The following is a 25,245-nucleotide window of genomic DNA, read 5'->3' as shown; positions in this document are numbered from 1 at the left end:
TCCGTGGGGCACAGCCTGGGCCCTGGGTGAAAGATCCGGCCTGCCCAGTTCCGAAAAGCCGAGGCAGCCCCAGAAAGGTGGGAAAGGGGAGGGAAATGGCGACAGTGTGGGGGCCTGGTGTGAAAAGCTGGAGGCGGGGGGGCACAACATGCGTGGGGGGAGGTATTATCTCCAAAAAGGCAGCGTACGTGCCTGGTGGGAAGGAGATTTGTGGCTGCGACTTCATCGCGCTGGATAATCCCGAGCGTTGCTTTTGACTGGGCCATCTGGGCGCCCGCACGCGTGGGGGCAGCGGCGGGGGGGCCGCGGCGATGGCTGGCTCTCCTCTCCTGAGCAGCTGGCGGGAGCTCGCCGCCCCCGGCCCACCATGCCCTCCTCCAAGACCGGCAGCGAGTACTGGATCGACGGGTCCCACCGCGAGACGGCCCTGGAAGATTTCTACGTCGTGGGCCCCGAGCTGGGACGGTACCGGCTGGCGGAGGGGGGGTTGGCAGGGGCTGGCGAGGGGGGACAGGAGCTCTCCTTGCATGGGAATGTGCCCTGATCGGGGCAGGGACTGGCCTGGTGGGGAGAGGAAGGGACAGAGGGATGGAGGCATGGATGGAGGGATGGAGGGGTGCAGGAAATGATAGAGGCATGGATGGAGGGGTGGATGAAGGGATGAAGGGATGGAGGCATGGATGGAGGGGCGGATGAAGGGATGGAAGGATGCAGGAAGGGATGGAGGGGTGGATGAAGGGATGGAAGTGTGGATGAAGGGATGCAGGAAGGGATGGAGGGGTGGATGAAGGGATGAAGGGATGGAGGCATGGATGGAGGGGTGGATGAAGGGATGGAGGAATGGAGGCGTGGATGGAGGGATGGAGGGGTGCCGGAAGGGATAGAGGGGTGGATGAAGGGGTAGATGGGGGATGGAATGGGGGGAGAACCTGCCCTCAGATGGAAGCTGCAGCAGGGTAGGTTTAGGCTGGACATTAGGAAAAAATTCTTCCCAGAAAGAGTGGTCAGACACTGGAATAGGCTGCCCAGGGAGGTGGTGGAGTCGCCATCCCTGGATGTGTTTAAGACTCGTTTAGATGTGGTGTTGGGGGATATGGTGTAAGGGAGAACTTTGTGGAGTGGAGATGATGGTTGGACTCGATGATCCCAAGGGCCTTTTCCAACCTAAATGATTCTATGATTCTATGAAGGGATGAAGGGATGGAGGCATGGATGGAGGGGTGGATTAAGGGACGGAGGGATGCAGGAAATGATGGAGGCATGGATGGAGGGGCAGATGAAGGGATGGAGGGATGCAGGAAGGGACGGAGGAGTGGATGAAGGGATGGGGGGATGCAGGAAGGGATGGAGGCTTGGATGGAGGGGTGGATGGAGGGATGGAGGGATGCAGGAAGGGATGGAGGCATGGATGGAGGGATGGAGGGGTGCAGGAAGGGATGGAGGCATGGATGGAGGGGTGGATGAAGGGGTAGATGGGGGATGGAATGGGGGGAGAACCTGCCCTCAGATGGAAACTGGGGCTTGGGATCTGTGGTGACGCTGCAGCAGTGCTTCTGGGAGCATCCATGGAGGGTTTGGAGGATGGGGCCTGTGTTCCCCGTGCACGTGGAGCAGTACATTTCTCCCCGCTGTGGTGGGGAGGGGGCTCGTGGCGTGACCCATCTCCCCTCTGAGCAGCCCAAGGCTTTGGGGTGGTGGGGGATGACCCTGGCACGGTGTGGGACCGCAGTGGGTCCCTCCTGCCACAGCCCCCCGCAAATGACGGGCAGCGCCAGCCCCAGCGAAGGAGCATGGCCCCGGGGGGGTGGGATTTATCCCCAGATCTGAATCTGTCCCCCTGGGTTGGAAAGCCCCACCGAGGGCACCGTCTCTGTCCCCGCAGCCGTGGGGCGTGCGGTGGCACCGACGGGAGCTGCCTTGGCAGACACCGGCTGTTCGGTGGAGACTCTTGTGATGTATTTATTAGAGGTCCTACTGTAAATCCCTACGGACAGGGAACACCAGGGCTGGCCTGCCCGGTCCCGCGGGTGCTGTGTGCCACCAGGACGCACGCGTTTTAAACCTGCCCGAAGGCAGTGCCCATCCCTGCTTCCCCGGCGGGTTTGCCCTCGCCGCTGGCACATCTTGCTCCGGCACTGCCGTCCCCTGCGGCAGCTCGTCCCTGTCCCAGCCCTCGTGGGGCCCCTTGGGATGCAGCACCCGGGGGGGAGCCCAGGGCCGGTGCCAAGTGTCCCAGGGGCCACGACGCATCCTGGGGATACCCAGGACCAGCTCCCGCGTCCCATGGAGGAGAGCGGCAGTGCTGGCACTGAGGTCCCATGCTGGGATTGCTCCCAACCGGAGGGCAGGTGACAAGGGGCAGCCGGTGTGGCGGTGCCCCCGGGGCAGGGGGGTGCAAGGGGGTGCTGGGAGCCTGTGTGCGGAAAGTCTGCCGGCCCCGTTGGAGGGGGCTCCGGGCTGTGCCGGCAGTGAGGAGGCAGTGCCGCCCCCCAAGCCCTGCGCTGAAGGGGATGTTTTCAGCGGTGGTGGTTCAGGCTGGGCCAGTCCCGGCGATCCGCGGGGTTTCCATCGGCCGAGGATGCTTTGAGCCTGAAAAACAGCAGCTTTGGTAAAAGCGGGTATTTGAGGTGGCTTGTGGAGGTGTGGCCAGTACCAGCCCAGGGCTCGGCAGCACAGAGCCCTGCGCAGCCGAGTGTGGGACAGAGGGACAGGCTCTGAGCCCCGGGACCCCCTTTCAACCGTCCACCCATCCGTCCATCCATCCATCCATCCATGCGCTTTCAGCATCCAGGTTTAAATCCAACTGGTCCCAGTCTTGCTCCGCTCGTGGCTTCTCTGGGCACACGGTACGATACGGGGCGGTGGGAGCCCACTCGCCGCGTGTGGCTTTCGTTCGGTACCTCTCTGCCGCGGTGCGCCGATGCTGCCCGAGCCGCCGTGCCGGACCACGGCGTGGGATCCTGCCCCCACCTTAGAAGCCATCGGGAGCAGGGGATGGATGGCGGGGCGCGGGGTGGCCGTCCCACCGGCCATGCTGCCATGCCAGCGGGGAGGACCCAGCCTGACATGCCCTGGGGGTGCCTTGGAGCAGTCTGGGGGCTGCTCTCGGCCGTCGCAGCGTGGCTGTGGGCGGCAGCATCCAGCCGGGTGCCGGGTTGACCGTGGCTTCACCCCATCCTCCCCACGGGCCAGCCCCGGCGCTCGGCAAGCGGCACGTGCCCCCGCTGCTGGTCCAGGCTCCCTTGGCAAATCCCATTGTTCGACATTTTCCAGTTCATCTGTAAAGCAAATGCAATTATCTCCTGTTGCAGTCAAGGTTGATTGCGGACATTTATTTGAGGCATTAAGCAGCGGCAAGCGGTGGCTGCCGGGGCCGGCGGGGCGAGGGGCCGGGGGTGTAGCGAATGCCGGCACAAATCCGTAATTGGGAAGGCGCGAGGGGCAGCGGGCGCTGTGCCACGGGCACAGCGGGCTGCGCCGCCACCGAGGAGCGACCCCAACGCCGAGCCGAGGGCTGCTAAACGATCCTGTTAGAGGCGGGAATCAGGCCGCAAATTATCCGTGCGGAAAAATTCTCGCCGAGTCCGGGCTGGGATTCAGCCGTGGCAAAGGGGTGGGAGGATGGGGAGGCGGAGGGGGGGTGCGGGATGCTGGGTCCTGCCCCCGCGCCGGCTGGGAAATCAGGATGCCGCAGCCAGGGGAGATGCTCAGGGCTTTTTCTCCCATTGGAAGCGCGTTCTTGTTGCAGTTGCAGCAGGAGCAATGCCATTTTGGGTTGAAAGGGAAGCCTTCCGCTTATTTTCCTGAGCTGGAGAAGGTGGTGGTGACGGCCACCCCTCCCCTCCAAGCCTGAGCAATTTGTTTCCAAATACGCTTTTTATTCGCGACATAAAATTCCATGGAAAATGTCGAGCAAAAGGAAGAAAACGTTTCGAAAACGGCCAAGGTCTAGAACTGACGGGTTTTGCTCGCCCCACAGCATCCCCCAGCCCCGCAGCATCCCCCCCCCCCGGCTCGGTGGTACCCAGCTCTGCCGTTGCCATGGGAACGCGATTCCCAAGTTCAGCCGGATGAGTTGCAAAATCCGCTCTCGTTTTTTAAAGCAAATCTCTCTTTCATGAGAGCACCCTGGGGATCGCCGGCGGCGGCGGGGCGTGCAGCACGTGGGGCTGCAGCAAAGGGTCCCTTGCAACCACGTGGGGGGGTTGGGCAGGGTCTCGGCCGGGGTTGTCGGGGGGGATTTTGGTGCAAAAAATGCTCCCTGGACACACGGGGGTGGACTCTCGGCGCTTCCCTGGGCAGGTGGGGATGCCGCGCGCTTCGAGGCAGAGCCCGAACTCGGTCCCAGAAGACCCCGAAGCCAAAGAGCAATAAACCGCGGCCGATTCCTCGGGGGCGAGAATTAATCTGCTCCGAGGAGCCAGGCAGCGAAGGTGAAATTGCAAACGAGCCCCGTAATGGCCTGTAGGCACGGGTTGATTTCACCGTCCAGTGGTTAGAAAACGTTATTAACTCGATGTGAAAATCGCTGGCAGCCGAGGGGCACGGCCGGGGGTGTCACGGGGATGATCCCCCTTGTCACTTGGAGCGGTTTAGCCTGGCAAGGAAGTTTCGCGGCGGTGCAGGATGGCCCCGGGTGCCGTGGCCTTGCCAGGGACACAGCTGGGACGGGGACCCTCGCCGTGTCCCCGCGGTGAGGTCGTGAGCAGGGAGCGGGAGGCTCCGTCCCGTCGTGAAAGCCGCTTAAGGCTTTAAACCCCCTGTAGGACTCGGTTTTAATTAAAATGGCTTTATCTGGGAAAGCTGGAAATGATGCGGGGAGGAGGATGCACAGGGGCGGGGGGGGAAGATGCGCCAGGGGCTGGCATTGGCAAAGGTGATGGTGGGGGGCATGGAGCGAGCGGGACCCCCCCGGCCGCATCCAGGCCACCTCTTCACCCTCCGTCCTCCCGCAGGGGAGCCACCTCGGTGGTGTACAGCTGCGAGGAGAAGGGCACGGGCACCCCCTACGCCGCCAAGATACTGAAGAAGACGGTGAGTGTCGGGCGGGCCGGGGGGGCTGCAGGGTGGGGGGGCAAGGTCTCTGCTCCGATCCCAAAGCACCTTGGCGCCGGTGGGGCACCAGGACGGGCACGGGGCTGTCGGCCGGGCATCGCTCCCGTGGTCTGGGGGTCCTGGGTGGAGAAAAATGCCGGGTTTTGGGCTGGGGGTGCAGCGGGCTGGGGGAGGACGGGAGACTGGGGGCATGAGAGGGGTCTCTGCATGGCGGGGGGGGTGCCGGCCCCGGAGCCGGCAGCAGAGGTAACGCCGCCTCCACCGCGGGCTCTGCTTTCCAGATCGACAAAAAGATCGTGAGGACGGAGATTGGGGTCCTGCTGCGGCTCTCGCACCCCAATATCGTGAGTATGACACACACCCCCCCACCACCCCCGGCCTCGGGAAGCCCTGCCTGCCCCCCATGTCCCCTCCCTGCCCTGCAGAGGGGCTGTGGGTGCCCGGTCCTCGCTGTGCCACGGTGCCTCCCCCCTCGCTGCCGCATGAAACCCCTGCTCCTTGCAGCGCCTTTGAGCTTCCCAGCTCCGATATCGAGGGCCAGGGCTCCCCCCATCCTCCCCGCACCACCCCCCCCCCCCCGCCCCATATCCCCTGGCTTGAGATTTCCATTTGGTAAGCAATTTCCATCGAGGAGATCAAATGAATGCCCCGGAAAATTGCCCGCCTGTAATGAATCCTGCAAGGGGAGATAAAAGGGGAGGCCGGGGCCGCGGGTGCTGGGTGCCGAGCCCTGGCGCGGCCGGGCGCCATTCCTCTTTGCTCAGCGCTGGGGGGGGATAACGTCAGCTCGGCTGGAACGATTCGCAACGCCCGGGAGCGGATCGAATCGCCCCTGGTGTCAGCAGAGATGGGGACGGCGTCTCGGCCCCTCCGCAATGGCAGGGGGCCCCATGGCCCCCCCTCCTCCGGTCCCTCCACCTGCCAAAAAGGCTTAGTTCCACCGGCAAATTGCCGAAACCTCTCGGGGATGACCTGAGGGAAAGAAATCACACAATAAGCCACCTGGAAGCTGCTGTGGTGCTGGGCACTGGCTCTGGGGCGGGGGGCGATAGACCCTGCTCCAAGCGATTTTGTGGCCGGGACATCGCTGGGACATCGCTGGGACATCCCCGCGCCGCTGCCGCCCACGCTGCCGTATTTTCGCAGTGTGGCTCAAAACCCCGGGCACGGCTCCTTCCAGCCCAACCTGTGTCAACCAGCCCTGGAGCAACAAGGCTTTGCTCTCTGGAGGAGCCCCCACCGGGATGTTGTGCCCACCCGCCGCCTCCAAAACCGTGATGCAAGAGACGAAGCCAAAGGAAGTCCAAAAATGAGGATGACGGGATAAACAGGCTGGAGCCGGGGGGTCGGAGAGCTAGGAATGGGCATTGGGATGTTTCAGGGTTTTGGGGCAATCGGGTTCTTCAGTCTTTTCCATGGAGACGCTTCCCCAACTCCAGGACATTTGGAGAAAGGCAGGGATAATGGCCAGGATGGGCATTACCCGCTTGGAGCAGCCCGGGAGGATGCTCGGCTGATATCGGCCACAGACGGGGAGAGGCTCCTCTCTGACGCGTTATCAGAAACGCCACAGAAAATTCCATTCCTGCCCTCCCTCCTCCTTTACTCTCCGCTGAGACGGGGAGGAAGAACCAGCTGGACATTTTTAATATTTAAATCACCGAGTTTTCCGTAGGGTTCTGCTCACTCCCAAGTTCAAGTGTTTTGGTTTTGGTCTGGTTTTTTTTTTTCCCCGAAGGAGAGATGCTCCGTTTCATGGTTTGCGCCGGCGCTGCCTACGCGCTCGCTGTCGTTCAAGCACCAACCTCAACAGTGGATGATAATAGGATTGTAAACTTTTGAAGTTAATAGGAAAATTATAGTGCTTCCGTGTATTATTATAATGCAGTAAGCTGCCACATAGTGTCTCTCACCCTGCAGGGTATCACGGCTTGTCACCCAGCCTATGAAGGTAATGATTAAAGCCCCATGAAATTCGCAGTGTCACAAAAGTCTTAAGAAGCATGAAATTCTCTGTTTTCCATTAAAAAAAAAAATAAATTGCATTTTGAGGTATTTTTTTTTAAGAGAGACCTGTTAATTCCAGATTTGCTGCAGTGGCACAAAGGTCTTGCGCAGACAATCTCACCTTGCGTGGGAGCTAAAAAAAACAAACCCCAAAATCAGGAGAAAAACCGCTGTTTCTTTAGTGCTGCCTCTGCAAAATGGTCCGAGGGATGTTTCCAAAAGCACCCGGGGGGTCCCAGGGCCCCGGTCCCAGAGGTGGCTTTGGCCCCTCGGGGCTCCGTGGGTCTCTCCCGCATCCCTGCGAGTGCAGATGCGCAGGGTCCATCCCAGGAGGGACGAGGGCAGAGCTTTGCCGGGGGTCAGCCCCCCATGCCATGGGGCTGGAGGGAGGTTTCCGAGGTGCCAGCACGGCCGAGGAAGCTGCGAAATTAAAAAGCTTTCGGTGAGCTCCTCTTCCAGCTAACGAGCTTGGAGAAAAGAAGAGGATAAAGGCGTGGAGTGTCCGCCTCTTCCCATTCCCAGCATCCTCTTTAATGCGTAACAAGTGAGCAGGGCTGTTCCAAAGGGTTAAAAAAAAAAAAAAAAAAATCCCGTTCAAACGAATAAAAGGTCAAGGAGGGAAATGTGCCGGCTGTCCCGGAAAACCCCGTGCACGCTGTGGTGTGGTGGTCGCATGCTCCTCCCGGCGCAGCCAGCATCCGCATCCCACACCCGCATCCCGCATCCCTCCTGTCGCCCCTTGCAGATCAAGCTGAAGGAGATCTTCGAGACGCCCTCCGAGATCGCGCTCGTCCTGGAGCTGGTGACGGGAGGAGAGCTCTTCGACAGGTACGCGGTCCCCGTCCCGGCTCCTGACGAGGGGCAGAAATCTCGCCTGAACGTTCACGGGGAGGATGAGGATGGAGGGGGCTGACGCTCCCCGTCGTTGGGGGGGCTGGGGAGCAAGGGGGGGGTTCTGTGTGGGGCAGGGCACCGCTGTGCTGACCCCCTGTGCCCGCAGGATCGTGGAGAGGGGTTTCTACAGCGAGCGGGATGCGGCCCACGTCGTCAAGCAGATCCTGGAAGCCGTTTCGGTAACGCGTGTGTGTGTGTGTGTGTGTGTGTGTGAGGTGCCATGCGTGGTTTGGGGTGGGTGTTGCTGTGGGCACTGCACCCTCCCAGATACCCCTGGGGAAAGACGCCCAGGGCTGCACCCATCCCAAATATCCCTGGGGAGAGGCATCTGGGAGCTGCACCATCCCAAGTATCCCTAGGGAGAGACACCCAGAGCTGCACCCATCCCAAATATCACCGGGGAGAGGCATTGGGAGCTGCACCATCCCAAGTATCCCTAGGGAGAGACACCCAGAGCTGCACCCATCCCAAATATCACCGGGGAGAGGCATTGGGAGCTGCACCCATCCCAAATATCCCTGGGGAGAGGAGCCCAGGGCTGCACCCATCCCAAATACCCCTGGGGAGAGGAGCCTGGAGCTGCATGATCCCAAATATCTCCGGGGAGAGACACCCAGAGCTGCACCCATCCCAAATATCCCTGGGGAGAGGTATCAGGACCTGCACCATCCCAAATATCCCTGGGGAGAGGCATTGGGAGCTGCACCCATCCCAAATATCCCTGGGGAGAGGAGCCTGGAGCTGCATCATCCCAAGAATCCCCGGGGAGAGACACCCAGAGCTGCACCCATCCCAAATATCCCTGAGGAGAGACACCCAGAGCTATACCCATCCCGAATATCCCTGGGAAGAGGTACCCAGAGCTGCACCACCCCAAATATCCCTGGGGAGAGACACCCAGAGCTCCACCCATCCCAAACACCCGCCGGGGAGAGACACCCAAAACTGCACCATCCCAAATGTCCCGAGGGAAAGGCGTTTGCCTGCTCGCCCTTGGCCCTCCGAAGGCGTCGCTGGCAGAGGCGCCTCTTCCCATCCGCGTTTGGAGGGATGAAGGAGAGGAGGGAGGAAGGTCAGCGGAGCTCAGCATCGCAGGTCGGCTGGAGATGGGGTTTCTATGGCAACGGGAGGGTTTAAAAATGGACGTTCACAACGGAAAACGTCCTTCCCATGCCCCCGCGGCCATGCCGGCAGCTCCGGCAAGGCAGGTGTTGGGTGTTTCCAAAGGAATGGTCGGGCAAGTTGGTCCCAGATCCCGGATTGCTGCCGCCTCCTCCCGAATTCTGTTCGAGGCAGACGGGGCTCCCCTGCCCTTCCCTTCCTTCCCGCATCCCCGCTTCTCTTTCTGTAGTATTTGCATGAAAACGGAGTCGTCCACCGCGACCTGAAGCCGGAGAACCTGCTCTACGCAGACCTGTCCCCCAATGCTCCCCTTAAAATCGGTGGGTCCTCAGGGGCACCCCCGGAGGGGCTCGTGGCACGAGGCAGGGGTTAATGGTGCCTCTCCCTGACGGCCTCTCCCCTCCGTGTCCCTCCAAGGTGACTTTGGGCTCTCCAAGATCGTGGATGAACAGGACACCATGAAAACCGTCTGCGGGACGCCGGGGTACTGCGGTGAGCGGGAGGGAAGAGTTGGGGGGGGGAGGCTGAGGCCGCGCACAGCTCGGTGCAGGGATGGCCGACAGCTGCACTGGGCTCGGGAGATGGTGTCGGTGCCCGGGGGGTGTTTCGTCTGCCAGGAGCTCCCCGTACTCATGCATTTGAACCCCAAATTGTACTTCCAGCCCCCGAAATACTCCACGGGTGCCCGTACGGCCCTGAAGTGGATATGTGGTCCGTGGGCGTCATCACCTACATCCTGTGAGTAATGCTGCCGGGGCGCCGTGGGCGGTGAAACCGCGGCGGTGGGACGGTGTGCTCCCCCTCAGCCCCACCGCCAGCAGCCGGCAGAGGCCGGCGGGGCTGTGCCGCGGGGCGGCCGCGTGTAGCTCCTCTCTCCCCTGCTCGTCGCAGGCTCTGCGGCTTCGAGCCCTTCTTCGACCCCCGCGGGGACCAGTACATGTACAGCCGCATCCTCACCTGCGACTACGAGTTCGTGTCCCCGTGGTGGGACGAGGTTTCCCTCAACGCCAAGGACTTGGTGAGCGAGGCGGCGCCGGGGCTCGGGGCTGGCCGGTACGGAGGCTTGAGATCAAGGCTTGGGAAATAAAAAAATCAGGGGCTTTTGACAAATCAAGCCTTTTTGTTGGTTGCAGGTCAGAAAATTGATCGTCCTGGACCCCCAGAAGAGACTGACCGTCTACCAGGCTCTGGAGCACCCCTGGGTCACCGGGAAAGCTGCTAAATTCGCTCACATGGACAGCACGCAGAAGAAACTGCAGGAATTTAACGCCAGGCGGAAACTGAAGGTAAAGGTGAAAAAGCGAAGGTGCCCCATTAACCCCAGGGGTGGCTCGTGTTCGCGTCCCCTCCTGCAAACAGCTGGGGCCACCGAGAGCTGCCATCGCTGGGTTTTAAGGATCCCGAGCAGATAAACGTTCAGCGACACGTGGCAGCTCGGGGAGGGGGCTGGTTTGGGGAGGGGGGCGAAGGTTGATGGAGCGGCTCCTCGCAGCTGCATCCCCTGGGGAGCAGTGGCCAGATTGCCAGTGGTGCTAGCCGCTGCTGGGAGAAGCCTTGCCCGAGGGGAAGGGCTGCGCTTCCCAGCTCAGCGTGGCCGAAGGAGCAGGCGCCATCTGCCTTTCCGCACGCTCCGGGGGCTCGGGCGGCATCGGAGGGGCGACGTCTGCCAAAGACACGCTAATAACCCTTGTGCCTCTGCAACAGGCTGCCATGAAAGCCGTGGTGGCTTCCAGCCGCTTGGGCAACCACGGGCACCACGACTGCTCCCGCAGCGGGCGCAGCCAGGGGGGGCCCCGGGATGCCTGCATGCCCCAGGGGACGGGGACCGCCGGCCCCGAAGCCACCGCCACCGAGGACCTCGGTGCTTTCCGGAGCGACTGTCCCGCTGTGTCCAAGGTTCCCGTGAACGGCGCCGGCTGCAAGAGCTAACGGCTCGCCGCGGCTTCCACAAGCAATACCCCACCGACCCTCGGACGCTGGCACCGGGAGAGGCGGGGGGAGCCGGGAGTGGGGGGACAGGAGCGCCCCGAGGGTCGGTGTGCGTCGGGGGGCCGTGGTCTGTTGCGTGGAGCATCCTTATTTAGTGTCCTGTTGCCAGTGCCGTCGTACCTGGTCGCTGTGAGTGTGTGTCTGTACGGACCCGACTGAGGAAACAAGGCTGGTGACTCGGTCTTCCGAAACATTTTGGCCGCTGCGGCACGAAAAGATCCCAAGTGGCTTAAAAACGAGGAGCAAACTGCAGAAAATGGATTTCTTTCCCCTCCCCTGCAAAGGCAGTAGGCTGTCTCTGTGATGGAGTTTTGTACGTTGCTGTCAATAGCCCCGAAGGGTTTGTTTGCGTAGGGGAGAGGGTGCGTCCGGATTATCGCTGCCCGTCGATGCTACATCTACAGTTGCTGCGACGAGCCCCAGCCGCAGGTTTGCTGCTGTGTTAGACGAGGTTTGTAGGAGCCTTTGAACCCAGCTGTTTGATCCTATCCGGACAAAAAGTGTTTGCCAGTGGTTCCTTTTATTATCGCTAGACGGTAGCCGGCCTCCGCTTGATTTGTGCTTTGGTTCCACCCCAATTTCTTTTGTTCCCACGTTCGGTCTTGCTGTGGATCCGTGACGGTGGTAGGATTGTCAGGAGCCGGGAACGCCGCCTCCACGTCGGCATTCCAGGTTACAGTTTACACGGCGAATTTTTAACGAAGAACGACGCAACTCTTTCTACGGCGCGTTGCAGACTTTGTAACGCGTAACGGTGCTGTCGTTCCCTGAGCGAGGACAATGAGTTTATACCTATTTTGGGTTTTTGGGGTTTTTTTAAGACTAAATGACACCAGTTGACAAAGTTCTTGAAATTTTTTGGGCAGTTATTTACCAAGCCACAGGATAAGCATTTGCAGATTTCAATACAGAACAGGTATTTAGACAGGAAAAGCCATATTACAGGTGGGGGATTAGAGAAAGGCGGGCAGCGGTGCCGTGGTACCCGCCCCCCTCGCGGTTTGGGCCGTACACGCGTAAGAATGTGTTTGGGCCAAAAAAAAAAAAAAATCTCCACTGGAGAAGAACAAAATTTGAACAGGAGGTTCATTTTCCTCCAGGACAGGGACGTACAACCCATCTGCAAATAAAAATTAAAATTGTGCCGAAGCCGAAAGCTGCCGCTACGGACACGCGGCTCGGCGCAGGGGGTGCGTCAGCAGCTCCGAGCCGTGGGACGGCAAACGCGCCACGAGGACTTTCACGTTTATTTCCAGCACAAGCAGAAATCATAAAGATGATGTGTAAGGGCTGATCCATACCGCAGGGAGCTCATTTATGTTCAGGGCGCTTGTAAAGCCGAATGCAGAGGAGAGATCGGGCGTTAAAGAGGGTTTTTTAATTGGAAAAATACTAGGTCTTCACCAGAAATATGCTTTTTTTTTTTTTTTTTTTTAAAACTAACGGTCATACCTTCAATGGGGAAGCAGATGCGCAGCAAGGTATCGCGTTGGAGAAAGCAAACGCTGATAACATGGGAAAATGCTTCAGCAAGGGGAAAATTATTCCTTTCTCTTTGTGTTTTGCAGGAGGGGCAGTTGGTTTCTCTCCATTTTTTTTTTTTTTTTAATATAGAGGGCTGAACCTTGCAGTGTGCTGAACTCCGGTCTTTATCCCATGCTTAGGGTGACGCCCTCTGTCCTTCGGAGTCTGTGACGTGTCCAGCGGGGACAGAACTCCACCTTCAACCATGTTCTTTGCTAACCCGGGTCTTAAAAGACTATTTTATACCCTTTGACATGAAATACTTATTTAAACGCCTTGCAGGACCAGGCCAGAGAGCTCAGCACACCCGGAGCCTGTGAAGCAGGGACCGATGTTGAGAAATGCTGAATAAGGTTATCCTGTCCGCAGACCGCTCCTGGTCCTGCAGGATAACGGGAAATAAGGTATTAATTAGGTAACAGCGAGTAACAGAGCGTCTTCCGCAATGGAAGGCACCCGAGGGAAAACTGTAAGGAGAAAAAGGAGTTTGCCTCTCATGTTACGTCAACAAAGTATTATTCCACAAATATCAGTACTTAAAGGTAGGAAAAAAAAAATAAAATAATGTACTCCTGGGAGTCAAGCTAATAGGAGGTGCCGTTTTGGTCTGTATGGTGTTTTCAGGATGTGTTTTAATAACTTACTACTTCAGTATAGCGGTGACATTTCTGATATTGCAGGTATTTATAAAGAAGTATAGACAGCTAATAAAGTATCAAACATCATGACGTGGGCTCCGTTTTCACTGTTATTCTCCAAATAGAAGGGCTAAAAATTGACAGGGACAAACGGCAGCTTGCCGAAGGGCACTTCCCCCCCCCCCCCCCCGATTTTTTAACCCGTTTTCAGATCACAATTTATTTTCAGGCTCAGGAAAACTAAACATTCACTCCATCTGTGAGGACAGGCTGAGAGAGCTGGGGGGGTTCAGCCTGGAGAAGAGAAGGCTCCGGGGAGACCTTCCAGCCCCTTCCAGTCCCTAAAGGGGCTCCAAGAAGGATGGAGACGGACTCTGGATCAGGGAGGGGAGCCATGGGACGAGGGGGAAGGGTTTTACACTGGAAGAGGGGAGATTGAGATGAGATCTGAGGAAGAAATTCTTGGCTGTGAGGGTGGTGAGCCCCTGGCCCAGGTTGCCCAGAGAAGCTGTGGCCGCCCCATCCCTGGAGGGGTTCAAGGCCAGGTTGGACGGGGCTTGGAGCAACCTGGGCTGGTGGGACGTGTCCCTGCCCAGGGCAGGGGGTGGCACTGGGTGGGCTTTAAGGTCCCTTCAACCCGAACCATTCCGTGATCCTATCCCAAACCATCCCCTGACCTTCCGCTCGTTTTGCCTCAGCGTAAATATGCTCCAGCCCTTTTGGGCCGGGCCTGCGCTACACGAGCACGCCCCGGGCCCGCGCGGTAATTTAACCAAAAGAAAGGCAAATCCCTGTTCGCGTCTGTGGGGGTTTGAGGAGCCCGCAACAATTCACTGTCCTTATTATTCTCTCCAATTATTGTCCCATTGTCCGTATGTCCAATAATCCATTGTCCAATTATTTTGTCACCCGATGACACTCCCCTACCCCCCACCCGGGACTCGGGGAAAAACCAAGGAAACCCGAGGGCTGAAATATAAACAGATTTATATTTATATTTATATTATTGATTAAGATTAATAACACCAGCCTGGGCCCTGACGCCACCACTCCGGCGGCAGAAGGAGGAAGTGACGCCATCGACAAAGACGCTCCGCAGCGGGGGCGGGTCGTGTTCCCCAACCCTCCAATGGAAGGAGAGCTCGGGGGCGGAGCTCTGGAGGAGAGGGCGCTCTGATTGGCCGGAGCCGCTGTGTTTTGGCGGCGGGTAGGCGGGGCTGGCCGCGCCAGCGGGGCTTTCCCATTGGCTGCTGCGTTGCCGGGGAGGAGGGCGGCGCACGCGCGGGGAGCGGCCGGCCTCACATGAAGGGCGGGGGCGAGGCGCGCGCGTCCGCCTCACGATCGGTAACGAGACCCCCCGGGGCCCTGAGGGGAGCGCGGCGGCGGGAGGGGGAGCGGCCCGCGGCCTGGCACCGGGAGGGCAGGGGAGGGCGGCCGGACCCCTCGTGGGGGTCTCGAAGGGGCGGCCGGTCCCCTCAGCGCGGCGGGAGCCTCCCTGCCCGGGGGCACCGGGGCCGTCCCCCTCGGGGCCCGGTCATTACCTCACGGCGGGCCCCAGCGGTTTGGGGGGGAAGCCGGGGCAGGGTCTGCCGGCTGAGTCGGGGCTATTGGAACCCGGTAGTTCTCTCGAACCGCGTCCCGGTGACGGGCTTCGCGTCCCGGCCCCCGGCTCGCCGGGGTCGGCCGTTCGGTGCGGTAATAACGTCCGCTTCTTGCCGTCCCTCGGTGGCAGGACCGCCCTCCAGCCCCCCGGGGAAACTGGAGTCTTCGGTTTTGTAAGTACTGGAGGGTTTTCTTCTTCTTCACGGGTCTTTCTTAAAGCCTTTCAGGTCTTTAGGAAACGGGAGGACTCTGTAGCCGGTTCTCTCAGATTATAACCGTAAACTACATACAAAAATTCTCACAGCACGGTGTAATTTTCAGGATGTGACAAGTGGCCTCCATCATTGGGGTTTGGTAGCAAGGAGCTGCGGAATGTGCAGGCCCGCGTCAGCGTTTTCTTATCTATCTGTGACAGTGTTTTCTGCACTTACACATTCACTAAAACCTCCTATTTCACACAGCTGTAGAACGATACATTATTAGAACTTAATTTTGGAGAATGCGTGCAAGTATTAGTCCTCTAAAGGTATGTGGAATATTAGTGGTTCGGTCTAAATAAAATTAATGCTAAACAAGTTCTATGCAAGTAGTATGCCATTGTGGCCTAACACTAAGTAATTAACTCTAAGTGTTTAATTTCATTTAAATTGAACCACTAATACCCCATATTCCTTTACAGTCTAGTGATTTCAAAGGTAAAATGATACATAATTGTAATAATACATGCTCTGTTTAAGTCCTGTATTTCTCTTTAAAAAAAGAAATGGGAAAAAATGGACCAAATGGTGTGTAACTTTTATTCCCTTTTTCTTCAGAGCACGCTGGAGTTTTCCTTTTCTACGTGAACCACAGTCATGACAGATCAAGAGTATGTTCTTTGCATGTGGAAGAAGCGTTTATGGCCAGCAAAGGTAAAGCAGATGTACAAATGAGGAAAGATTTGTGGATATAACTTAGGAATGGATGAAATGGGGTAGTAAGTAAGAGCTCCAAGTAAACACCTTAAAAAAGAACTAATCTGTAGAGATCCGCATATCGCAACCAGATGCCATGGAATATCAGTCTGTCTTGTGCTGTTTATATTAAAAATGTTTTGATGTCAGATCTGTCCTCTAGTCTAACAGACCTCATCAAGGATTTTAAATGCATGTTTTTCTCTTTAATGTAGGTTTTGTACAAAACTGGAGTTGGTGGGAAAACATCTGTCGATAATGCGAAGGAGACATCTTTTAAAGTTGAAATACTTGGCATGGAAGAACAGTTGAGTATCCTTGTTTCTGTTGTATGTTTGCACTCTTAGACATGAACAAAAAAAGTAGTAGTAATCCCTTTATCTGAAGATATCTGTGAAATGAGGTCATTGATTACATGGCTAACCCAAAACCTGTTGCCTTTTCAGAGCTGGCTGTATAGTTGTCTCATGGAACATCCATAAACAACGGACTGCTAGCTCAGGCATTCTTCATGTGTTTTGTTTTCCTTAACTTCTGCTAACAAGTGTAGCTTTTTGGGGAAAAAAAGTACTGCAAGTTTATTGCCAGATGAAAGCAGTCTCATGCTGTTAGTAATGTTTATCGCTGTGCTGTTTTGAGTCAGCTTTGTTGTGTTTCTTGATTTATTGTGATTTTTCAGGATTAGTGTGAAGTGTGTAGATGCTGTACCACTGAAGGAAGAATGTATAGAAAACATCGCTTCTAGCTTAGGTGAGGAGATGACAAAACATTTGCTGCTTTGTTTGTATTCTGGTTGTAAAACTTACACAAAAACTTAACCTGGGGGACAGTAGTTATATATTTCACTATGTATTTAATGAGGGAGTTGGTTTTGCATTTCTTTCCCCCTCTTTCCATTCCATCTGTAAAGTTTGAAAATAGACTAAGCATTATCACGGCTACTTTTGCTCTTCCCTCATGCGGTGTATTGGAAGGAATGGTGAAGAAGTTTCTGTGTACTTGCATCAAAATAGGGTGTTGGAAGCTTCGACTTTGTGTGTCCCTATATACTTTGCCGTAATATTCATGGATAATTTAAGTGTTAACTTGCATCTTAAAGACAAGATACACTATAAATAAAATTTCTTATTTCTTATATGCAAAGAAAGCTTATTGCATTTATTGCATATTCTTCTTCATCAGATCAAAGGAATAATTCAAGTGAGGCTGTGGAAGAACTGAAATATCGTCGTTCTCTTAAAATTGCTCTGGATATTTTGAATCAAAATGTATCCCCCAGAGAAGAGCCACCAAATACTCAGTTACCCCAGGAAAACAATGCAGGATCTCTCTCATCTACCCCCTTACGTAGATGTCGATCACTCTGTCACTCTAAGGAAAAGTTGGAGCCTCAGACTTCCAGGAAGAAAAGAGAACAAAAAAATAACCCCAGCCTGAAGACTGATACAAAAACCCAAACAGCTTCCTTCCTTTTGGAGGAGAGCGCTAAAGCGCATGAAAGAGGAACAAACCCTTCCATGTGTAGTACTGTGGACTTGAGTAACACATCAAACTCAGGCAGTCAAAACTGCAAAACACCAGAATCAAATTCATTACCAAGACAGAAAGAAATCAAGCCCGGACTGTTGACAAAGTCCCAAATAGGAAATAAAGTCTCACTTAAGAAAAAAAGTGAGCAAGGAAGAAAAAGACGAAGAGGTGCAGGATCACCTGTGTCACATATCAACCATTTCCCTACAGATCCAGCCCAGCCCCTTGCTGAGGAAGCGTCTCTGCTGCCTGTCCCCTGTGAGGCTGGCACGGAGGGACCTGTCAGAAGGGCCAACACCAGGAGTCAGCCTAAAAGGACAGTACTGGTTTCCTCCTGTAAAAGTGCCTCGGATGACTTGGAAAAAAGCATCAGTAGTGAGAGTGAAAGTCTAGCAAAGCAATTAGGTGGAAGAAAACAGCCAGAGAGTTTAAAACGGGTTAATGGAGAACAAGAGATCGGTGCGACTCTGTCCTCACACGGAAAAAGGAAATGCAGAAATTGCCCTGAATCTTCATCTGGGCCTTCTAACCATGAGATGCTTTCTGATGGCGTCCCCTCTCAGTGTGAAGAGGAGGAAAATAAGAATACTTCACATGTGATTATGAGTAAAGTAAAGCCGTTTCAGCTGCCTGACTTTGAGGAAGATGAAGGTGGGCATGGCGCTTGGGGATGGGAACACTTCATCCCATTTGATTGTCGAGCACTGTTACTCATCTTGGGATGTTGCATTGCTTTTGTGAATGAGGTTCTTAAATTACTGATTTTAATTCCTTTTGTTTTAAAGTTTTGGAGAAGCACAAAGTACAGTCACTCTAGTATTGGCTAAAAACTAGTGTGGCATTTAGGTTGTCTGGAGTTGTTTTGGATTTTGCATTGAAAAACTGTACTTGGCAGTAATTCACTAGAGGACTTGCTAATGTCACACTTAGTTTTGTTTTTTTTTTTTTCTTTTCCACTGTCTAGTTAGTGTTGAGCTGAAATGATGATGTGTAAAGGAACAGGCTGGTGCAGAGAACTGAAATCAGCCTGTTCTTGTCCCTTTCCTTTTTTCATCTTTTATTCAGATTATTAGGCCTTTACCTTAGCAGAGAATTGAGAGCATGTGTGGAGTGACAGTCCTTGTGTTATGGTGACTTCTGCTGCTGTGGGGTCACTTCCCCAGCGCTGTGTTTCACCTGGGCTGAAGCTGATACTTTTTTTTAGTCACTATGCCTTCTTTACAAACACCAGTGCTTGCTCCTGTTGGCAGGACTGGAATCATCTGACCTGTCTCCAAAGATAGTTTCCTCAGAGAGCCTGTCTCGCCTCTCAGCTCTGGTAGACGAGGAGGAGGAGGATGAAGAGCTTCCTAGTATTTTATCACATCAAGGTGAGACGTAGTGTACCTATATGAGACTTCTTCACCCAGCCTCAGTGTGCTCTTTTAGGGTATTTGTCCCTCTAGATTGCTGACAGGCTGTGGTAATGAAACCCAACCTTTCTAGAAAGTGAATCCAGCTTTGTTCAAGCTTGGAATAAAATGTGTTTCTTGGATGCCCCAGAAAGGCTTTTTGAACCAGAATGAGATGCAAATCTCTGGAAAGTGGGCAAGGGCCAAGGAGTGAACTGTCTGAGCTCCTATGTTCAGAGCTACCCATGCTGTGTTTTGGGAGGTGTGGGGGGATGTCTTGTCACCTTAATTGAAACCTGTAAAAGCATTGAAGTGAAACTCCCAAAAGGAAGCTGATAGAAGGGAGAGTGAACTGTCTTGTCTCTCTCTTTTTAAATAAATATTACTTTATTTTTTCATCACAGAACCACAATCAATTGAAGAAGGAATTTTGGTCTGGTGCAAATTGCGAAGGTATCCTTATTGGCCAGCAGTGGTAAGACCAGCTTGCTGCCTTCTTAGAGTGCTATTGCAGGGGGTCTGATGAGGAGCAGTTTAACGAGTTCTTGAGTGGCTTTTGCCCTTCTTGGCTTGGGTAGAGCTGGAAATGGTAAAGGTCTTCCAGTAGAAGTGTTCCAAAGATAATAGAAGTGAACTTAAATATGACAAAAACATGTAAAAAAATATGGTTGATTCCGGTATGATTCAGTTGGAGCAGAGGGTTACTACTGTGCCTTTATAGCTTGTACTGGGAATTAGGGTTGCTGTACCCAGCTAACAAAAGAAACAGGATGGGTCCTTGTGCACTAAGAAAAATGCTCCATTTGGGTAACTTGCTATTCTTGCCACTTTAAACTTAATTTCTGGTATTTGTGTAACTTCCTTTAAGTATGGGGTGTGCTATATAATGTCAATGGAAAATGTTCCTGCTTTGTAAGGGTATTTTAGGATGCTAATGAGACTTTATCCTTTAAACAGGTAAAAAATGTGAAGCGGAAACTCAGAAAGGCGTGTGTGCTGTTTATAGAAGGGAATACAAATGACAAGAAAAAAGGGTAAATGTTGTGGATTGTGATGATGATCTGAACTTTCGGTTTCCCTGGACGCTGTCTGTACTCTGTTCCTGGTACAGGGCAATTATGCTGACAGGTGAAGCTGAGGTTGATCTCAGAGGGAGGGACCTCTCAGGGAAAGGGGAGGATTCGCAGGTGTGGGCTGTGTGCTTTGTCCTGCTGCCAGCTCAGCCTGGCTGGTATTTATGTGAGCAGCTGATGCCTAAGTGAGGAATAAAAAAAGGGCTGGGGGCCTAGCTATTGGTTTGTTGGTTTTTCTTTTTTTTTTTTTTTACATATGGTGCCCAAACTTTCTGGAAATGCAGGTGTGCCTCTTTTTTTTTTTTTTTTGAAACCAGGTATTTCTCTGTTAAAAGATTTCATAGTTTTAGCTTATTATGAAAACCAAAACTAGTAAAACCTGCGTTCCTGAATTCCTTATGAAATCTGATTTTCAGGGAGGAGTAGAATTGCATTAAACAGAGATGCAACTCAACTGCCTCTTTTTCCCTAACCGTGTTTCTTTGTTTCATTAAGTTTCTCAGTATCTCTTAAGAGTCTGAAGCACTTTGATTGTGAAGAAAAGCAGGACCTCATCGTAAGTACTACCAGTAACATGTAACCATGAGTGTATACATGTGTTGGGAAAAATAAGGTTGTGTACACAATGTATAACTGGGCCTGCCGAGGAGTGTGGTGCAGTTGGCTTGGTTGACAGTTCTCTGTTCACTTTCCCTCTATCCAACAAACTAATTAAACGTAATTTGTGCTCCACAAAATGGAGAATAATGTGGGAATGGGATCCCCTGACACCTTTTTCTGTCTCAGTGAGGCTCTTACTGTGGTTTCACTTGTGGGTTTTCTACCTACAACAAAGCCGCTGTCGCACTGCACGGCAAAGCGATGGCAGAAGTTGAATTTCAGAAGAATGCAGAAAATTTCAAGTAAATTTTGATTCATTATCGCTAGCCATTTCTGTCACCTGGTTAGTGGCCTAGACCTCAAAGCTGCAACAGGATGCTCTTTTTAGAACTGTAAATGGCTCTTGTTTTGTAGGAACGAGCCAAAGAAGATTATCGCCAAGAAATTGAGTGGTGTATTCGATTGATTTCTGACTATCGAATTAGAGTAGGTAAGCAGATGAGTCGGATGATGTCATCCATTCTGATTTACATCAGAAAAAAACCACCAAAACTGTCAGCTTTGTTTCATAGACTTCATTGAACTGATAAATAATCCTGTTTTGGGCTTTTTAGGTTGTCATTCTTTTACGGGCTCCTTCTTGGAATATTTTGCTGCTGATATCAGTAAGTGAATTCGTTATCTTTTGTATTCTTCTCTTAGTAGGTAAGTTTAGCTCTAATATTTACCAATGTGTGTGAGTTAGGCATCAGACCCAGTGAGGGACTGTTAAAATTACTACACGCTGTTATTGCACTCTAAGGTTTTTCAGTCCCACAACAAAAGTTAAATATTGACTGTTAAAGACACTCTAGTAACTGGTTGCTTCACATGAGAGAGAGTTCGTTTCAGAGCTCCTGCCGGAACTTCAACTCCCTAATCTTTTTTTTTTTTAAGCAAAATTAAGATTTTGTTGTTGGTGGCTTTTTTACCTTCTTTGGTAGAGGAGAAAGTAAAAATTCTCTCTTATCAAAAAAGTCCCTTATTTTATATTTGTATATGTAAGTATGTATGCGAAAAAGCCCCTTGTTTTTTATATTTAAGTAAGAATGATTGTGGTTTTTTTTTCAGGCTACCCCGTTAGGAAGGAAGGTTATCAAGGTTTAGTCCCAATGGCCTTTCCAAACACGGCAGAGGAAGATGTTGAAGAGTCTTCATCAGAAACTTCACCTCAGAAGCCCTCCAAGAAACTTCTCCCTGACAGAACGAGAGCCGCTAGAGACAAAGCGAATAAAAAGATAGTGGAGTTTATAGTGAAGACCAAGGGGGCCGAAGAGCATCTTTTGGCTATTTTGAAAAGCAGAAAACAGTCGCGGTGGCTGAAGGAATTCCTGAATTCAAGTCAGTACGTGAACTGCGTTGAGACGTATTTAGAGGATGAAGAACAATTAGACCTTGTGGTGAACTACTTGAAGGAGGTGTATTGTGAGATAGGTGCTAAAAATCTGCATCAAATTAATGGAGACGCAATAAAATTTATTTCGGATGTCCTTTTGCCTGAAGTAAGTAAACATGAGAAAAGTAAACATTCAAGTAAATAACGCTAGTGTTACGTGATTAGAGTTTAATGACTGAGGGAGGGTTCCCCGGGAGCTGGCAGATCCGTTGAAGTCTGTTTGCCAGCTTGGGTCACAGTCCCTTCAGCTCAAAGGGCATAAAACTGCGTGGTTGCAATATACGATGAGTGAAGAATACTAAAATCAGGGCAGGAGGTTCTTAAACCATGTTCAGGGGCTGGTAATCAGAGAACAAGTATGTTCATGTTACATGTTGGAGAAAAATAAACAAAGCGGGAGTGTTAATCACTGCGTGCTTCCTGTGGGTGTTGATGTTAGGAGGCTGACAGGGTTGTGGGTGAGATGGGAACCAGTGTCATTCTAAACGTTGATTTTTAAGCCATTAGCACAGGATGGGGAAGCTTTAGATAGTATGATGTTTTTAAAGGCAGAGTGGTTGCTTTTGGTGTATTTTGATTACTTCTGAAACTCTTCAAAGCTTTGGGTTTGTTTATTTTTTAATCTGGCAAAACAACCCTGATTATTATGGTGTTTCTATGGTTCTTTGTGTGTGTTGGGGGGTGGGTTGTTTGTTTTTACAGTTAAACGTTTAGATACTGTTCTTCCTAGGAGCTTTCCTGGGAGGATATAGTAACTTCTGTAGAAACAAAATTACTATGAAGAATATCTTAATCTGGTTATAAAAATACTCTCCTGGGAATGTTAAATACAGTAGAGGGAGGTGGGGGAGTTTTCCTATCCTTGAGAAGAACTTTGTCATCCTGGAACGTGCCAGCGGAGAACAGCCCGGCTTTCAGAGGGGTTTGGTACTGGACACAGTGTCCTGCTCGTGCTGTTGTCGGATGCGTTATGGTGACGCAGGAGCAGATGCAGCCACTGTCTCCTGCAACGCTGCGAAGCCTGAGCTTTGCCTGTTGCCAGCGCGGTTATTTTCTGCCCTGCTTGAGAAGGTGCTTTGGCCTCTGCTTAACAGTCGGTCTTGTTTTTGAAAGACAAGACTCGTGTCCCTCTCAACTAGTGCCTTAGAAATAAAACTGGCCTCGATGGAACAAGACTTGTGGGTACCGCGTAATACTGAATTTAGTCCCCCCTTGTTTCCTGTGTAGTATGCTCTGCATGGAAGCTTTGTCACACCCTAAAGTCGATAAAAAGTTTGGGAACGCTGAAGGACAAGTTGGAATTATTTATTTAAGAACAGGTACCCAATGAGCAGTTGCATCCCGGTTTCCTAAGTGATTGAGGAACCTTATTCTAAAAATGTGCTCATCTGTTGAGATGACTTCGAGTCGCTGGTTGTAAATGAACTTTTGTTTCACGAGTATAAATGAATCAAATGCTTTTACAGGCCATCATTTATGCGATTTCTGCTGTGGATGACATAGATTACAAGAAGGCAGAGGAGAAATACATAAAAGGACCATCCGTGAGCAAAAGGTATCTTTTTATTTTTAGTAACCTCTGATTTTTTTTTTCTTACTAGTTTACTGTTTATATGGAAAGATGTGAGTATAAGGGCAGGAGAGCGCAGTACCCCCGCTTCTGTCGGGCAAGCTTCCTCATTGTCTGACAGAATGATTAAACATGGGAAAGTTCCTGCTGAGTTACTGTAACACACTGCGAACTGTTTAATATGTGAAGATTATTTTTAATACAGAACTTCAATGTGTTTCTTTCCAGGGAGAGAGAAATATTTGATGAAGAAATTATAGGAAGAAAAAAGAGGAAGACCAAACGCGCATCTGCAGACAGCGCCTGAGCGGTGGTACAAACTTTCCCAAGTTACCCTGGCACTGTGCCTGTGTAACAGAGACGTGGTTCTTTGTATAAAATGTGTAATTCTCACTTTTTAAAGTATATCTTCAGAGCAGTAGTCACTGCAATGCTGTACTGCTGTCAGATACAGTTGTGTCTTCAGCTTCGCTCTCCGTTCTGGGTGCCGGCGTCGCTTCCCTGGGCCGTGCCGTGGGGAGCTGCCTGGAGCAGCTGCTGTGGGCGCCGCCTCTCACCCCCTTGGGGCACTTCATGTGGAACCCGGCGAAACCCCAAGGGGTTTGAGAGCTGCTTGCTGTAACACTAAGCTTTGTAGGAATTATTTTGGCCAAATATCTGACAAAGGGAGGGCTGGTGTCGTCAGAAGGGCGTGTGCTGATGAATTACGTAGCCGTGTGTTACCCGATGACGTTAGTGGATGTAGGCAGGGTCCCTGTCTGCAGATGCTCCCGGCAGGTTGGTTATTTTTGCTTCACGTGTCTCAAAGTGCAGGAAATGAAATTGGTAGCTAGTGATGCAATCCGAATAACAAAGGCTTTGTGTTGATAGGACAACTGTAAAATCCAGTGGAAAAGGAATGCAGTGTTTGCTTGAAGAACAAAAACCACTCACATTTAAAAGTGAAACCGTTTTGAATGCTGCTTTAATGGTTTTCTTTGAGGCCATGATTTTGGGAACACTTCTGTCTTTTTCTGTCTGATTTTAAATATAAAATTTAATCATGCCTAGTTCCTCCTGCGGCTTTTGCTAAAGGTGTAACGTATCGCAAATTGCCTTTGACAGACTTGCAGTGTTATTGAGAACTATCTAATGATAAAAGCCCAATGATTTACTATTTTTCTATATTATAATGCCAATGTGGTCTGCTTGCTTGTCCAATAGGAACTGAGATGATTTTTGGAATTTGAGGAAGAAGTTCCAATATAAATTGGGGTACAGATGTGTATTCTGGCTAGAGTAATTCTCTGAGTATGTTTTAACCACAGGTTTGATTGCTCTGTGATGGGTTTCAATATGCATTTAGAATCTTTATTGGTGTTACTAAAGGGACATTCACAAGTGCATCAATCACAGGGATAACAGACCTGGACTCTTCTTGTGCGCTTCTGGGTTACCGTGATCCACGGCGCTGTACAAAACCAGCGAAAGGACCCTTCGGCTCCTCCTTCAGCCCCCGGTGCTGGAGCAGCAGAGCCCCCTCATCTCCTCGCCTTTAGCTCGGTCCTCACTTTTCCTGCCTTTCAGCCACGCGTTGGGTGAAAGTGCTCCAGAAAGTTTGAATCCCTAAAAACCACTCCCAGCTGCCGCCCCAGGCATCAGAGGGTGGTGACAGAACTCCGCCTCGAGACTGAGTTCGGTCTCGCAATGTATGGAATTATGTGGTCCTAACTCAATTAAAGTTGGGTGAAGTGAACCATCAAAGGCTTGTCCTGGCTTTTGTTTGAATGGGCTCGTTCATTTCGAATACTGGTTTTAAGCTGTGGTTGCTGGTGCACACAGGCAGAGGCTCTTCCACCCAAATCTTACATCAGGCAAAGATT

General features: G+C 52.4%; 2 protein-coding genes across 4 annotated transcripts; both read left to right on the top strand.

Moving 5' to 3' along the window:
* The first annotated feature begins 367 nt into the window (after window positions 1-367).
* On the top strand, window positions 368-11,007 carry LOC128900684 (calcium/calmodulin-dependent protein kinase type IV-like). Its single transcript, XM_054182099.1, has 11 exons — window positions 368-465; window positions 4,956-5,034; window positions 5,337-5,399; window positions 7,808-7,890; window positions 8,063-8,135; window positions 9,308-9,398; window positions 9,496-9,570; window positions 9,741-9,816; window positions 9,970-10,096; window positions 10,212-10,364; window positions 10,783-11,007. The coding sequence occupies exons 1-11, from the start codon at window positions 368-370 to the stop codon at window positions 11,005-11,007; spliced, it is 1,143 nt and encodes a 380-aa protein (XP_054038074.1).
* A 3,456-nt stretch (window positions 11,008-14,463) lies between these two features.
* On the top strand, window positions 14,464-25,126 carry PWWP3A (PWWP domain containing 3A, DNA repair factor). 3 transcript variants are annotated; one of them, XM_054182097.1, is made up of 15 exons: window positions 14,464-14,573; window positions 14,962-15,004; window positions 15,647-15,742; window positions 16,000-16,091; window positions 16,464-16,534; window positions 16,967-17,965; window positions 18,565-18,684; window positions 19,110-19,180; window positions 19,663-19,739; window positions 20,274-20,334; window positions 20,793-20,868; window positions 20,993-21,043; window positions 21,489-21,919; window positions 23,280-23,368; window positions 23,612-25,126. In XM_054182097.1, the coding sequence occupies exons 3-15, from the start codon at window positions 15,686-15,688 to the stop codon at window positions 23,688-23,690; spliced, it is 2,274 nt and encodes a 757-aa protein (XP_054038072.1). In that variant the 5' UTR covers window positions 14,464-14,573; window positions 14,962-15,004; window positions 15,647-15,685; the 3' UTR covers window positions 23,691-25,126. The 3 variants fall into 3 exon arrangements, with proteins under 3 accessions (XP_054038072.1, XP_054038073.1, XP_054038071.1); XM_054182098.1 differs by lacking the exon at window positions 14,962-15,004 and having other exon boundaries at window positions 14,527-14,573; XM_054182096.1 differs by lacking the exon at window positions 14,464-14,573 and having other exon boundaries at window positions 14,637-15,004.
* The last annotated feature ends 119 nt before the right edge of the window (window positions 25,127-25,245 follow it).

This window comes from Rissa tridactyla, chromosome 22 (genome assembly GCF_028500815.1).
Source record: "Rissa tridactyla isolate bRisTri1 chromosome 22, bRisTri1.patW.cur.20221130, whole genome shotgun sequence".
Lineage (NCBI taxonomy): Eukaryota > Metazoa > Chordata > Aves > Charadriiformes > Laridae > Rissa > Rissa tridactyla.
This window is presented reverse-complemented; position numbering and strand designations above follow the sequence as displayed.